This window comes from Perissodus microlepis, chromosome 2 (assembly GCF_051167445.1).
Source record: "Perissodus microlepis isolate ML-2025 ecotype Zambia chromosome 2, ASM5116744v1, whole genome shotgun sequence".
NCBI lineage: Eukaryota > Metazoa > Chordata > Actinopteri > Cichliformes > Cichlidae > Perissodus > Perissodus microlepis.
In genome coordinates, this window is record NC_140462.1 from 15,120,841 (window position 1) to 15,137,558 (window position 16,718).

The following is a 16,718-nucleotide window of genomic DNA, read 5'->3' on the forward strand; positions in this document are numbered from 1 at the left end:
AGTTTAATGGCTCAAAATAGTAGCTGAGGCCTAGCAGACCCCAGTCTGATCCAACTGCCTGTGTCAGGACATGCAGCTGTGATGAATGGGAGAATTATCCACAGAGGCCAGGCTGTAAAATTAGGCATATTAACATGGGAGTCTCTTTTGGAGTCGCCCTCAAGTGGCCAGTAGAGGAACTGCAGGCTCTCTTCCTCATTCCAGCTGTCAAGCATGGTGGTGGAGGGGTGATGATCTGGACTTATTTTTCAGCCACAGGCCCTGGGCATCTTTTAGTCACTTAGTCAGCTCAATGAACTCTACATAAAAGTATGCTCAAATGTGAGGACATCTGACAGATAAAGCTTGGCCGAAGTTGGGTCATGCAATAGGTCAGTGATCCCAATCACACTAGCAAATCTACATTAGAATGGCTGAAATGGAAAGCGAGCACTGCACAGAGACACCTTTATTTTTTCACATAACTGCTTATATACACAGAAAGATGGAGTTTAATTTTCTCGACTTATGAAAGTAACAAGAAATATTAAGGATGCTTTATGTTTCCCTAAAAGAGAACTAAGAGCTTAAGATCTCCTCAGTTCTGCTGTGAGGACAGTTCATACTATGTGAAAGGTGCACGGTACCTGAAATCAGCTCTACCGAGGTTTCCCAGCAATATCTGGGGTTTGCAGTCAACGTGAAAAAAAATGGGCCTTGGGTCCTCTTTACTGCACCTTGACACATAAATGAGTGCATGCAGGTTTTAACACCATACCTGACATGTGCACTAATAAGGCCCACACAGCAACTTTTGTGATGTTTCTGGTAAATGAGCAAGAAGAGTTCCAACTTTTAATCGTCTAAAAATAAACACTGCCAGTAATAGGCCACACTTCCCATTTCCTTGTTAATGTGTTTGTTTTTTCGTGCACCAGCCTGGCAGTTTGTTGTCTGTGTGTGCGCTTGCGCACCATTTGCAGAGTTTTTTTTTCTTGCAGATTTCACACATGATGGTGCTGCAACTTCCCACACAGCAGAAAACTGGCTCATCTTCATTGCTACTGCTATTTGGCTGTCCGGCGGAGCTGTTGGGTGCACACTGAATCTGCATCCTGCACTGAGCTGGCAGATGCTTCTGCTGCTGTGTGGGGTCGCTGATGTCTCACAATCAGCAGGCTCATCTCAGCTCTTCAAGGAAACCAAAGTCCCGTTTTCCTGCTGAGTTTATCTCAATCTGCACTGTGAGTACAGCAAAAAACACCACATCAGCCTACAGGGAACAGGAGTGTGTCATCTTATATGAAAATATGATTACCACAAATAAAGTGAGTCTTTTAAATTCACAGAATGAGAAACAAGTTCAACTGCGATCATCTAAATCAGAATTTTCGTCTTTCTACCCACATCTGACAGATGTGCATCATGGAAGAAAAGAGTCTGAAGTTTAGGTGCTGCGACCTGAAAAGTGTTATTGCTTCTGGATTTAAAAGAAGCATGAATTGGTTAAAAAGGTCCTGAGCAGATGTGAGAGGATTTTGTGGTTGTTTAGCTTCACAGAAAACTTTAGCAAAAACCGTAAACTTTTAGGTCACTAAATACAGCACGATTTATGTAGTACACATGAGATCTCAAAGTGTGGACTCCTGGATATCTCTTGACCTTCAGCTCCTTGATGCTGCTGCTCGTCACTTTATGCTGGTGCCCTGATGCCTCTGCAGAGCTTTGTCACCACATTTGCTGCTCTACACCTGCATGCCCCAGGTACAGGAAGTCTTTACACCACAGGCCGCCCACACTTACATTGCAGGAGAGTCTACTTGGCATAAATTTTCGCTGGCACTGGTTTTTAATGTCAGTGATGTTTCGGTTTATGTCAGCCTACTTGTTAAGTCTAATTGTTGAATGTTTGTCATTATGCTTCTTAAATTTGTAAGGTCTTAGTTCAATCTATAGGATCAAGACATTCCTTTGTCCCTGACCACCTCTCCAGCCACTCTGTGCGGGGGGAGGATTATTACACATCCCTTGTGAAGATTCTGTTTGATGTTTGGTAAGCTTCCTGCCCTTTGTATGGCTTCACTGTGTTATCTATGGTGAACCATACATTGGGTGTGGGGGAGACTACCCTCTTTATGACCAGGATGTTGTAGAAACAGTTGTGATCAGGAAGACACACACACACATTCTCACATAACACACACACACATTCTTACCTGCACACACACACACACATACATACAGTGCCTTGTCTTTGTAACCAAGGGGGGTTTACGAGGGGAGGTACTACTGTTTATTGTGAACATTTTCAATAAAAGGCAGCGAGAGGAGGCCGTCATCGGGGTCATTCGTAATGAGATTCGAAGTGCGTTTCTTGCAAGTAAATCGATCGATTGCTGACTGTCTTGTTTTCTTCATGATGAATAAGTCTCTAAACCAGCGGGGCTTGTGGAAACACAGACCCAACACTACTCATAACTTGGTGAATGTTTGTGAGCAAATTATTCAAAGCATGAATGCTTTGAATAATTTGCTATGTCATTATACTTCTTTTTCTGCTTTTCTGAGGCTTCGTGACCCCCCATTCCCACCTTTTTTGTCAATTAAAATGTCCATGTAACTACAATCCACCAACCAAGGCAGAGATCACCAAAGCCATCAAGTCCTTGAACAATGAAAAGGCACCGGGGCCTGACGGCATCCTTCCAGAAGCTCTCAAGGTAGACGTGGCAGCAGCAGTGGAGATGCTACATCCTCTCTTAGTGAAGATATGGGAACAGGAGCAAGTGCCTTCTGACTGGAAGCTTGGGTACCTGGTGAAGCTCCCAAAGAAAGGCGATCTATCCCAGTTTGGCAACTGGCGAGGAATTATGCTGCTGTCCATCCCCAGCAAGGTGTTGACCAGAATCATCTTGGAGAGACTGCAGGAGGCATTGGACAAGAGACTGAGATCAGAGCAGGATTTAGACAAGACAGATCATGTACAGACCACATCGCCACTCTGCGCCACATCATCGAGCAGTCTATCGAATGGCAGTCTCCCTTGTACACAATCTTCGTCGACTTTGAAAAAGCCTTCGACAGTGTCGACAGGGAGACCATTTGGAAACTGATGCAGCACTACGGAATCCCGCAGAAGCGCATCAACATCATCCAAGAGCTATACGAAGACTCGTCCTGCCAGATCATCCACAACTGAAAACTGGCCAACCCCTTCGCAGTGAAAAACGGAGTGAGGCAAGGCTGCATGCAGTCACCGACGAGCTTCCCGATCGTCATGGACTGGATCATGAGAAGAACCACAGAGGGCAGCAATGCCGGTATCCAGTGGACCTTCACCAAACAGCTGGAGGACCTGGATTTTGCAGATGACGTCAGCCTTCTGTTCCATAAGCAGCAACATGCACAGTCCAAGCTTACCCGGCTCGGTGAAGAGGCAGAAAAGACCGTCCTGAAGATTAATGTCAGAAAAACAGAGGTGATGCGGCTGAACAACCAACAAAAACATCCACAGCAGCTACAGGGAGAAGACTTAGTGGGAACTGACCGCGTTGTCTACCTAGGAAGCGTAGTCAACAGTGATGGCAGTGCAGATGAAGATGTTAGGAGCTGGATCAACAAAGCAAGGCTTGCATTCAACATCCTGCGACCCATCTGGAACTCCAAAGCCTTATCTCAGCGCAGCAAGATCCGCATCTTCAACACCAATGTGAAAGCAGTCCTCCTGTATGGGTCCGAGACATGGCGGGTGACCAACACCATTACCAGCAAGATACAGATCTTCATCAACAAGTGCTTGCGACACATCCTCAACATCAGATGGCCTGAGAAGATCTCGAACACAGACCTGTGGAAGAGAACCAGACAGAACCCAGTTGGTCAAGACATCAAGAAGAGAAAATGGGGCTGGATTGGCCACAAAATTCGAAAAACCTTTCAACAACGTCACAAGGGTTAGGGGAACCCACAATGAAAAAGGAAAGTGGGGAGACCCAAACAGATGTGGAGAAGATCTGTCGAGAGTGAAGTAAAGGCCGCTGGAATGGCCCCTTCAAGTGACCAAGTGGAGTTATTTATGAACAAAGCCTGTATATTCATACGTCTTTGTGTTATTTTTAACCAATAAACATTATTCCTGTCACGTAATTTGATTATTTGTCCTACAATGTCCCATAAAAAGTACAACATATTTACAGGAATTGGCCCACTGAAGTGGAAATATACAGTACTGTATGAGAATTTGATGGTTGTCGTTGCAGCATGGACAGCTTTGAGCCCAGCTGTGTTGTTGGTGCCATGTCTGTGAAAGAGACCTGGCAGGGCTCACTGTAAAGCCACAGTGAAGTAAATGGACAGCAGCTTTTCATCATTAGTAGTCCAGGTGTGCCTGCAGCTACCAGTCCTGCATTCATTATGATGCTACACAATGAAAAGCGAGTGTGTGCTGAGCTTTCAGGAGCTTGTTCAGGTGTGACCAGCTGGTGCTTAATCCGTTTGCTCTGATGTTTAATCAGATTTCACAACAACCCCTTTGACCTGTCACAGGAAAAACACAGCTGAAACAAAAACAAATGACTCAGCCTTCCAGCCAGATTTCACCTGGTAACAACCCAGCACGTTATCATTTAAACCAGAACTACAAACCAGCTCTTACTGGACTGTCGTGAAGATATTAAAGGCAGGATGATAATTAACTTCCTCCAGTTAAACAGTGACAAAACTGAGGCTATCATCTTTGGTCCTGCCAAATCTAGGAGTGCTTTTGACAGCAATTTAGGTAATCTCATCCCATATTTAAAGTCTCATGGAAAAGACCTGGGTATTATTTTTCATCCGGGGCTTCGCTTTGACAAACAAATTTGTTCCGTTGTCAAAAAATAGCTGCTACCAGTTAAAAACCATTAGCAAACTCAAATCTTTCCTTCTTTAAATGATCTGGAAACAGTCATCCATGCCTTTATTACTTCACATCTGAATTAATGTAACTCTTTAAAATGTGAGCACATCACTCCAGTCCTGGCCTCGCTGCACTGGCTGTCTGTCTATTTAAAAATTCACTTTAATATCACACTGCTTGTTTTTAGGGCTCTTAATAAACAAGCCCGGCTTATATTACCTTCTTTTTCATTTTCATTCAGCTCCCAGGTCTGTCAGATCCACAAGCCAAGATCTCATCAATATGTTCCAAGGTGAAACAAAGAGCTGACAGTCTTTGCAGTCGCTGCTCCACATTTGTGTTGAGCATCCTTCAGCTCTGCTTTTAAGTCTAGGCTAAAACCCCACATTTTCACTCATTTGTTGTAATATCTGTAACTCTACATGCCACCATACTGTCCTCTGGTTATTGTTGTCTCTATGTGTCTCTTTTGTTCTGTATTCTGTGCCACTTTTTACTTTCTTAATGAAATCACATTCCTCTGTGTGTATAGGTGTCCTTGGGTCAGTTAAAGCACATGTATTTATGTGCTTTACAAATACATTTTTCTTACTCCCTTTTATATTGTTGTCTTTGTCACCATTATCTGCTCTCTGGATTCCTTATGACATAATAATTTTTTATTACGATAACCTGAAAAATGCTGAAATGTAGTCTGATTATACTATTGTCCTCATCATAATCAATATTATTAGTATTAATAATAAACATGGGACATTATGTTTGTGTTACATGGTGAAAAATATGTTGAAAAACCAAACGATTCCTGGAATTATTAATATTTTTTTCATTCACATTACCCTGCTCTTGCTTAACATTCCTGTCACTGAATCGTCACCTTCCTGCATAAGCAGTAAACTGGTATTTTTCCATGCTGCAGCTCACACATACACACAGTACCCCTCGCAGAAACACCTCCGGTCCTATAGGTGGCGCCATGACGCTTGTACGTCATAGCTGTGACGCCATCGGCTCTGAAGCGGAAGTAGCTGTCAGGTCTGCGTGTGCACGATGAAGATGTGGATGAGATGAAAACTGAAGTGCGTAAATTTAGAAAACCCGGGCAATTTCGCTGAGCAGACATGAAGACGGTGTTTGTAACTGTCGGCACCACGAGCTTCGACGAGCTGATTGAGAGCATCACTTCCTCTGAGGCCACTCAGGTGAGGAAAGTTACCTGAGGAGTTATTGAAGATGTGAATAGTGTGCAATGAAACCACTGAAATCAGCAGGGTATTGGCCGTAGAGCTTTTAAAATCTATGAGCTCCCTATTATTTTTTATCTGTGACCGATATAAGTGGGCTAAATGTGCTCTGTTATTGTGCGGACAACCTCCCAGTTTTATGTTTAAAAACCAAGTGGAAGTTATCTCTGGCCATCTGTACATGTATTTACCGGTCAATTTATAAGGTATACCTTGCAATGACTGGTTTGGACTCCCTTTTGTCTGCAAAACTGTCTTTATAACATTCATTTATAACATATAACAAGGTGCTGAAAACATTCCTCACATAGTTTTGTCCATATTAACATGACTATGGGCTCAAAATGTGATCATAAATATTTTGTACTTGTAAAAAAGATTTGTGTGTGCGTAAAAAAGATTTGTATGTGTAAAAAATTTGTGTGTGCGTAAAAAAGATTTGTGTGTGTAAAAAAGATTTGTGTGTGCGTAAAAAAGATTTGTGTGTGTAAAAAGAATTTGTGTGTGTGTGTAAAAAAGATTTGTGTGTGCGTAAAAAAGATTTGTGTGTGGACTTAGCCCAAAAAACCCCTGCAAGTTACAAGTACGAATTTTGACCCTATTTTTCTTCCTTTCATCTCATTGGTCAATGTCATGTCAATCACAAATGTAACAATCCAATCAGAGAACAGATGGGTTTGGCTGTCGGAGGGGCGCTTTTTTGAACTGCAGGTCTTTGAAGGGAATAAATGCCCTTTTACATGCCAACCCAGCGTTTTCCTTCATCACCACAAAGGAAAACAGTCTGTGGTCGTCCGAGTTTGGTGATTTTTGTGTCACAGGTCTACGTGTTTAATATAGGAACTTCCACAGCCTTTTCAACAGCGCTGCGGACCGCGGGGTGGGGGCGGGCAGTGTTTTGGAAATGACAGTCTTCATTACAAAGCTTTCTTCGTTATGAATTAGCATACACGTTTTTATTGAACATTTGAAGAACTAGCAAAAAAAACAAACTCTTGTAGAGGACATAAAGACAGAGATAGAAAAGACAAGGAGCAGGTGCATCTAGTACAGGTAGAGCTGCTGCAAAAACCCACAGAGCCCAGCAGCCAGCGCAACAAATTCTGGATCCTTTGCTTTTAGTTAGCAGTTAGCATTAGCAGCACATCCTGCGTCCGATGTGAAAGGACTTTTATGCTGCGCACTGTGACTCACAGCAATGGTCCCGGGTCAGCCCTGACTTTGTGTTAAACTAATCCTAAAGTAATAATGGTATTTCTAACCACTGATATAGCACAACTTTATCCTTTCAACAGCTGCTGAAAGTTAGGGGACCTAGCTGCTATCGGATATTTATATAGAGATCCTCCAGCTTCAAACTGTATCACCCTTCAAGGACCTGCAGTTCAAAAAAGCGCCCCTCCGACAGCCAAACCCATCTGTTCTCTGATTGGATTGTTACATTTGTGATTGACATGACATTGACCAATCAGATGAAAGGAAGGAAAAATAGGGTCAAAATTCGTACTTGTAACTTGCAGGGGTTTTTTTGGGCTAAGTCCACACACAAATCCTTTTTACGCACACACAAATCTTTTTTACGCACACACAAATCTTTTTTACGCACACACAAATCTTTTTTACAAGTACAAAATATTTATGACCACATTTTGAGCCCATACATGATGGCGTCACATATCTGGTGCACATCCATGACGGGAATCTCCCGTTCCAACATATTCCATAAGTGCTCCATTTGATTTAGATTTGGTGACTCGTTGTCTTGTTCAGGAAACCAGGCTGAGGATGAGGTGAGCTTTTTAACACGGTGTTATATCCTGTTGGAAGCAAGCATCAGAAGATGGCACACTGTGGTCATAAAATGAAAGATATAGTCAGAAATAGTACTCTTAGACTTTAAATGATAATCAGTTGGCACTAAGAATGCAAAGAAATGTCAACAACACCATTACGCCAAAGGCAGCATGGAGCCGTGCTTTCATGATCCTACTGTTTGAATGTTCAAGCAGAAATCAAGACTAATCAGACCAGGCAACATTTTCCGGTCATCTGTTTTCCACCGTTGGTGAGCTCATGTGAATTTTAGTCACAGCTGCCTGTTCTTAGCTGACGGTGTGCTCTTCTGCTGCCCAGCTGTTATGTGTTCAAAGATGCTCATCTGCATACCTTGATTGTAACAAGTGGTTATTTAAGTTACTGATGCCTTCTTATGATCTTAAAGCAGCCTGGCTATTTTCCTCTAACCTCTGGCATCTACAAGGCATAAATACCCAGATGTTCACCTAATATTTTCTGTTTTTTTTTTTTTGTTTGTTTGTTTTTTAACCATTAACTTATGGTTTTGTAAGAATATCACAGTAGATCAGACGAGTTGCTCAAATACTGAGACTAACAACAACGCCACTTTCAAGTCAGTTAAGTCACTTTTCTTCCTTTTTCTGATGCTCAATTTGAACTTCAGGTTGTCTTGACCATGTATTCAGGCACGGAAACATGGTCAACACCAGTTGCTACCATGTGATTGGCAGATTGGATATTTATCTAATGAGCAATTGAAAAGGTGTACCTAACAACATTTAAAATAACAGTATTAATAAGAGTAGAATTTCATTCATGTGTGCAAAATAAAATACTGAACAATAAATATTTCTCTTCACCAAAATGGTCTCAGTATGTGCTACAGTAACTTAAATGTCTGTTAGAGCCGTAAATTTGCATTTTGTTTGATTTCTTTTTGAAAAAGTCTCCCTTCAGCACCACAGTAATCATTGTGTCTTATTAATTTTCTAACAATATTGAAGAAATATAACTATAACGTGACAAAATATGGAACAAGTGAAGCGCTGTTCTCGAGCTTGATGGAAAATTAGCTGCCATTAAACAGGATGAGCAAATATTTATCAATTAATCCTGAACTACAACATGTACCATTATGTAGATAAATTAATTATAGGAAAATCTGTATAATAATAATAATAATAACAAATCCAGTATTCACAGCTTTTAAGTTGTGTTAGAGGTTAAAACACTGCATTGTGGTGATATAATGACATACGGGACTGTCTGTGTGCAGACAAAAGGAAATATGAAACCAAACCTGTGACGCTCGCAGGTATCAAGTTATGAATAAGGTTCTCAGGAAACTAATTCAAAAAGGTGCCGCAGGTGGCTCACACCTGCACAATGTGTATATCATATGACTGAAAGATATTCCCTCTAAAATCTTTCTGAAGTGTAAAAATGTCAATAATGTGTAAATTATTGATGTGAATTTGTGCTGCTTTCATACTAAGCAATTATTTTCTCCCTCAGGCTTTAAAGGCTCGTGGATATGAGCGTTTGGTGCTTCAGGTTGGAAGAGGTTCAGTTCTTCCAGCTGCTGACAGCTGTCCACACATAAGACTGGAGGCTTTTCGATTCAAAAACTCAATAGCAGAGGACATCAGTCAGGCCGATCTCGTCATCAGCCACGCAGGTAGGGCGATCAGGTGTCCTACACAGCTAATGCACTCCCGTCCCACACATGGTGACAGTTTATTTCATTTTTATTATCTCTAGTTGAAAATAAGAGTAAACAATTAGCTGGAAAAGAGATTTTTATATCTATGGATACATCTCTACAGAAACCCAAAGCGTCTGAAATTGGTTTAAATGGGTGTTGGAATTAAAAAGGTGAGATTCTTGCATAAAAGGAACTTCAGCTTCCATTTAAATTTATAAGAAACACATTCAAAAAACTTGCAGAGCCTCACAGTTGGTTTGTTGAGAGCTGCTCAGCTTTAAGATGATATGTAAATATCAATGCCCCCCGTGTCACAGCAGGAGTAAATGGAGGAAAGAAGATCTGCAAATCTTGAGCCTCACTCAAGCATTTCTTGAATGACTCACAGGATGAGCCAGTGTTGTGTCGACACATAACTATTGTTGCTAGCGGCCTGTCACAAAAACACATAATTTGTTCTCATTTCTTTAGTTCTAATTGAAAACTTGACATACCTCGACATGGTGTGCACTGTGTCCTTAAAAAAAGTTTGAGTAAATGGCAAAGACCTGAGAGATGCACCTGGTCCATCTACTGTTCACTGAAGCCTCATTAGAAACGGTGTGGATGGGTGGCTGTTAGGAAGACATTTATAAGGAGGGGAAATGGAGAGAAAAGGCTGAGGTGGAACAAATTACTCAAGAACTGGACTGAGAATCAGTGGCAGCTTTTATGGAGTGATGAATCTAATTGTGTATGCATATTTCATAAATTGTTTCATATTTCAGGGTTTTAAAAAAGAAGACAGGTTTTTTTTTAATAAAAATATCACATCAACATATAAGTATGCAGCCAGGATCCTGCATGACTCCACTCCAGCCAAATGAAGGTTAATCCACCAACCATCGCAGCTCTGATATGGATGTGGGCCCCGTGTGTTTAATGAACACAAGGAAAGCATGCAATAATTTTTAAGTGTTAAAAGACCTTCCCGGAAAACATAAGTTAAAGCAAAAGAAATGTTTCATCAGTGTACAAACACAAGACTGATGATTAATGGTGCAGCCGTACGAGGGCCTCCGAGTGGAGTTGGCTGTTACAAACAGGAGGATATTCATAACAAAGCAGTTTTCAGACAGAGCTAAACGCTTTTAAAATATGACTGAAGACCAGGCCTTTTGCCTCTAGAGGCACTTGAAGCTGCAAATGACTGTTTCCTTTACAAGTTACTACTGTGTATCTGTTGTGTAAATAGATCGGTCTGTAAGGTGTCAGAATGGCTGTAAATGGCTGGTAGGGATGGGGATTTATAAGAAATTAGCAATTCAGGTTCCATTGTCAATATCAGTTATTCATTAGCTTCCTTATTGATTCTCATTAGCTCAGTTTTGAGAGTCACCACCATTGCTAAGCAGCAATAAAGAAATTACTTTCATGCAAAGTCGTTACTCATAAAGTAATTATTACACATATTACACTTACTAACATTTCCAAGGAATTAGACTACTTGGAACTGGTTTTCTACAAGAACCAGTTCCCATCTCATCCCATCCCATCCCCACAGATGGGACACTTTTTTTTTCTCATTTCCACATTTTTACTCCTGACCCAGTGTCTAAAACTGACAAACATCCCGAGCTTACTGTCACACAAAACAAGAGCAGAAAACTGCAGCTGGAGCAATAAGTGTTGACAAATGGTTGTCTGGTTTAAATATAGTAAATTCTTCTTTTAATCGTCTGAGTTTCCTCTTAGTCTTGAGCCACTGCTGTGTCTTTTTACTTGGTCCTGTTTTCCTCTCCCAGTAGACCCATTTACACAGAAGACATTTGACATGTCAGAGAAGGAAAAGCACAGGTGCAATTAATAACTCTCATGATGGCTGTTTTCCGTCTGGATGAGTCAGGTCTGTGGTTTGTTAATGTACTGTTGGCTCTCTAGAGAGGCCTCCTGGGATATTTAATGGGCCATTATTGATGTTATTTGTATTAATTATAAACAGGTGGTTAATTTAGAGAAATGAGAAGAAAATGTCAAATAAACTGTAGAGAAGACCGAAGTAAGGATTTAAAAATATGGTAATAATAAAAGTGCAGCTACAGTACAGTGTAAGAGTGACAAACAAAAACATTAAAGTGAACCTATTATGTTCATTTCCAGCTCCCTATTTTTGTACTTGGGCTCTATTAAAGTATATTTGTATGAGTCACAGTTAAAAATGACTCTCGTTTATCTTATTGTGCAACTCCTGAGTTTGTCCTCTGCCTGAAACGAGCTTTTTTCTTTTTAACCCTTTAAGCCATCTGTCTTCTGATTGGCTGCCTGTCATAACCAGAAAGTTTAAACAGCGTGTAGGCGGGGCTTCAGTGCACGAGGTGGTCAAATTAGAGACATCTAATTTCAGTGATGTCTCAAAGCAAAAGCAGGAGAAAAAACTGCCTGAAGCGGTTTGTTACAGCTCACAGAGATACCTTGTACATTTACTAACCTCATTATGGGGTGGATCAGGAGGTAGAGTAGGTCAGCCACTAATCGGAGGGTTGGTGGTTCGATTCCTTTTTGGTCTGATTGCGTTTTTAGACTCATAACATCAAGATAAACACATTGGAAAGGTTTCTGAGGTCCTGTTGAGACATAATTTGTCTAGAAACTCTCTATATTCTTAGATTTTGTCATTTACATAATAGCCACCTTCATTAATTCAGCCAACAATAAACAGGCCACAGCTTGCTCGTGTGATGGATTGCCAGTTGCAAGATTACAATGAAGTTGCTATAAAAAGTTCCAACAAAATGATTTTTTTTCTTTAACTTGGGTTCTAGTTACAAATAATCCTGGGAATACAAACAGTGCAGCTGCCCAATCAGGGCTCGCAAAATCGCTAGCCCGACGTCCCGGGGCTAGCGATTTTTCCAGTCGGGCTACCAAAATCTATCTCTGCCCTGCCCGTCGGGCTATCGTAGGAAGGGAAAATATATGTCAATGCTTTTGCATTCTTTCGGAAATTTCGTTTGAATTTGCTTGTTTTTTTTGCTTTCACTTTGCAATCGCGCGAACTGTGTATAGAGAGCGACAGTACTGATTGGTGAGTGACGATAATTTGCGCACCAATTCCTCTGACATCGTCTTATCAATCGTTAGCTTACTATGCAAACATGACAAGTGAAATCTCCCGCAGCAAGCTTAAACATGTGAGAGGTTGATCGCGCAGAGAATCGCTGAGCGTTATGTGAGTGCGTGTGTAAAAGCAGCAGGATATATATTTTAGTTCTGCTGAGCCAAATAAGACAGGTCAGGGTGAAGAAGTGACAGCCAAAGAAAAGGTTACCACAAAACGGAAAAGTTATGACAAATCAGACTATAAGGCAAAAAATAAAGTGCAGCTTTATGGTTTCATGGACAAAAGAATTTCTGTGGCTGCAATATGACAAGCTAAATAATAAACAGGGGTGCACATAAGTGGTCCGCAGGTGCATTCGCTGTCAAAATAAAAAAAGGCGCACAAGATAAGAAGTTGCAACGCGTGTTTGCGTACATAAGATTTTCTGGAGGAGGACAGACATTTGTTTAGAACTCTTAAAGATGTCGAAGAAGCAAGCTCCTTTAAGCAATTACTTTGGTGTTCCTCCACCTCCAAAGAAATGTCAGAAGGACTCCGAACCACAAAAGAAGCACGTATTCTCGGAAAAGTAGTTGCAGGAGGTGAGCTGGCTTCAAACAAATGATGAACGCACAGAGATGTGGTGCGGAATGTGCCGTGAAAATCCCACTCTAGCGGACAAAAACAGTGCATTTTATATGGACGCAAACACGCGTTGCAACTTCTTATCTGGTGCGCGTCTTTTATTTTGACAGCAAATGCGCACATGCGGACCACTTATGTGCACCCGTGTAAATAACATAATGTTCTGCCGGGTGTGTTGTTGGTTTTCCCTCGATTTCTGAGTCGACAAGCGCCTTTGTTACTGGGACCAGTAATTTTAAGAAAGACCCCCATTAGAACCCATGAGAAATGCAAGAAATGCATTATTGCTCAGTCTGCAATATCTTTCCCAGAACAAACACCAATTGCAAATAACATACTAAAAATAAACCTGAAAAATCTGTTTAGAACAGCGTACTATGTTGCAAAGAGTGAACTACCACTGGCAAAATTTAGCAGTCTTTGCAAACTTCAAAAAGCAAATGGCCTAGATCTTGGTTCCACTTGCCTCTTACCCGTGACTTCAGTGGAAATTTCAAATTCAGGATCTGACACAGGCTGATTCATGTTCTACACAGTTCTTACAAGTTCATAGAAAGTATTTGAGTTGATGATTGTAATTTTTATACAATGTTGTAATTTGTGTTTCAACAATTTTTTGATTAATGTTTTGTTTCCGTTACAATATTATACTTTAATGTATAATATTGTAAAGGAAACAAAACAGGAAACAAAACATCAATCAAAAAATTGCTCTTTTTTTATTCGGGCTACTTAAATTTATTTTGGGCTACCAAAAACTGAAGAGTCCCTGCCCGAAGGGCTACCAGGGATTTTGAAATTTTGCGAGCCCTGCCAATAAAGACAACTGCAGATCCACCAAATGTGCTGCAGCGGGTTTCATAAGCAGAATCGTCTTTCTGCTCTGTGTTGTTGAAGAAATGGCTCAAAGGCATGTTTTCCATAGCTGTGATGGTATTTTAGTATACAGTGGGTTTACCAACCAGGAGAGTGGGTTGGTAAAGTGAGCTACTGACAAGCATACTGTTTATATAGAAGCACAAGAGGATGGGAGAGGGCAACAATCAGTGGGGTTTGTATATAGTTGTAAAACATCAAGGGTCAGGTAGACAATGAGTGAGTGTTGTGACATAAACGGGTAAAACAAAGGGGTGATCAGGAAGTCACACTCCAGGGAATAGAAAACTTCCTACATGGACAGTTTGCTACTGTTTACTACTCCATAGTAGCATCGACACAGTGAGACTGTCTTGACAATCTTCAACAGCATTGACCTGCACAGAGCTGATGAGAAGCGCAGGAAGTGAGATACAGGAATGCAGCAGAGAATCCAGTTAGGTTTCAGACCCTCTGCAGAGTAAAATCTCAGCGGAGAATGAAACGGATACTTATCAGCGGTGTGACGTCACACAGATACACACCCGGTGTATTCCCTGGGTAAGAATCTCAGTGTTGTTCTTCCTCCTCAGGGGCAGGAAGCTGTCTGGAGGCTCTCGGTGCAGGCAAATCTCTGCTGGTCGTAGTCAATGACAAACTGATGGACAACCACCAGCTGGAGTTGGCCAGACAGCTGCACATAGACTCCCACCTGTTGTACTGCACGTGCAGGTATGTGCTCCTACACAGAACCCACATGCAGCTGATTCATGTGAGAATTATCAGTCAGATTGAAGTAACAGCTGTTTGTCTCTGGATGCAATGTTTCAGCACCCTGACAGAAACTCTAAGGACCATGGACCTCTCAGTCCTGCAGCCCTTCCCGCCTGGACAGCCAAAGAAATTTGCAGACTTTATGGACAAAGCTCTCGGCATTAAGTGAAGCTCTATATCTGCGTGATGTCGTGTTATGTACCTGTACGATACACAGATGACGCTATGATGTGTTATATTTTTGTATGCAATAATGATACACATCTAAAAACAACTCAATACAACCCTGCTGTATATTTTTAATTATTTTGTATGTTCTAGATTTGTCTTCTAAAGACGTTTTATATGAATACATCGAATTTTAAGGTGCTCATTTCAAATGTTTGGTATCAAGGAAAAATTGAGGAAAGAGAAAAGAGTGAAGCTCTCTGACCTAGTTACATTTCTTTATTGTGTTGACATGTCCTATTTAGATGTCTCTGTGGAGCATCCAGGTGGATGCTGGGGCGGTGGATGGGTTAAAACTGCAGGCTGTGATGGAGGGTAATGACATATCAGACTGCCAGAACTTTATAAATGATTTGGACGTTACAGAAAGCTGAACGGGGTGAGGGTTGTAAATCATGTAGTGTTTGGTTCATTGCATCGTGTAGATTTTTCTATAAATTTAAACATCTCTTAGACTGAGTGAAAATGTTTACAAGATTGCTTATTTATGAAGTAAACACGATCTGCAGTTTGTTTTATTGTGGTGTTTGTTAGTATTTATTGCCGTGTTTGATTTAAAGTCCACTGTGACTTTTTGAACGCATGTGTCATAGTCTTGAGAGACTGCTTGACTGAGGCCTAACTCTGGCTGCAGGTCTGTGATTGTGCATTTTTCCACCTCATTTATTTCTGTGCCCGCTGCCCTCCCACGACTCTGACTCTGAACAAGCTTTAGGACTTTGAAAGTCCACAAACTCCGGAACAACCTGAATAACTGTGCATGGATTTCTCAATGTAAATGATTCCTACCTCAAACAAAAGGCTGCTCTGGTTGTTCTCATGTTTGCCACAAGGGTGAGATGATGTTTACATCTGTAGCCATGTGGGGGAATTGCTGCAGGGAGTTTTTGCAAAACAGTAGAGGAGAAGTGGTATTTTAAAATAGCTTAGCTTGGATAAGAGCCACCACCATCTGCTTCAGTGATCAGTCCAAGAGGTGCTTTAATAAATCATCTAGCATCAGAGAAGAGGTATACACTATATTTATCTTCGATGCTTTGAAATGAGAGGCTTTTGTTTTAATACATATTATATGTTTTCTGTTTTTGAGCCAGTGTAATACTTTAAATGCACTTTTATAGAGTCTGTGCATCAGAGGTGGAGTCAGTGGAGGACCACAAGCCTACCAAACGTAGAACTGAAGCTATATCCAGTCTTTCTTTTTTCTTTCTTTTTTTTTTAGCTTTTTTTTTTTTAAAAAAAAAACTTTTTTTTTTTATTACATCCAGTTTCTGGTGCTTCTCCCAGTCCTGATTGCAGTCTGAGCTGGCCACCACCTCCAGCTCTTCCAATGGGAACTGAGGCATTCCCAAGCCAGCAAAGAAATGCCATCTCTCCAGCTGTACCCTGCGGTCTCCTCCAGGAAGACGTTTTTTGGGGTTTTGTTTTTATTTGTTTTACAGAACCATTTCTCTATGCCCCGAAATATCTGATTTAACAAAAAAAAAAAAAAAAAGCGCTGATTCATCTTTAAAA

The 16,718-nt window shown here is 41.1% G+C and overlaps 1 protein-coding gene across 1 annotated transcript; it reads left to right on the forward strand.

Annotated features, from left to right (window-relative positions):
• Nucleotides 1–5,884: 5,884 nt before the first annotated feature.
• On the forward strand, nt 5,885–15,721 carry LOC146392542 (UDP-N-acetylglucosamine transferase subunit ALG13). The gene is made up of 4 exons (XM_084949341.1): nt 5,885–6,078; nt 9,433–9,595; nt 14,795–14,933; nt 15,033–15,721. Exons 1-4 carry the CDS (start codon nt 5,998–6,000, stop codon nt 15,142–15,144), a joined length of 495 nt encoding a protein of 164 aa, XP_084805467.1. The 5' UTR covers nt 5,885–5,997; the 3' UTR covers nt 15,145–15,721.
• Nucleotides 15,722–16,718: the final 997 nt, after the last annotated feature.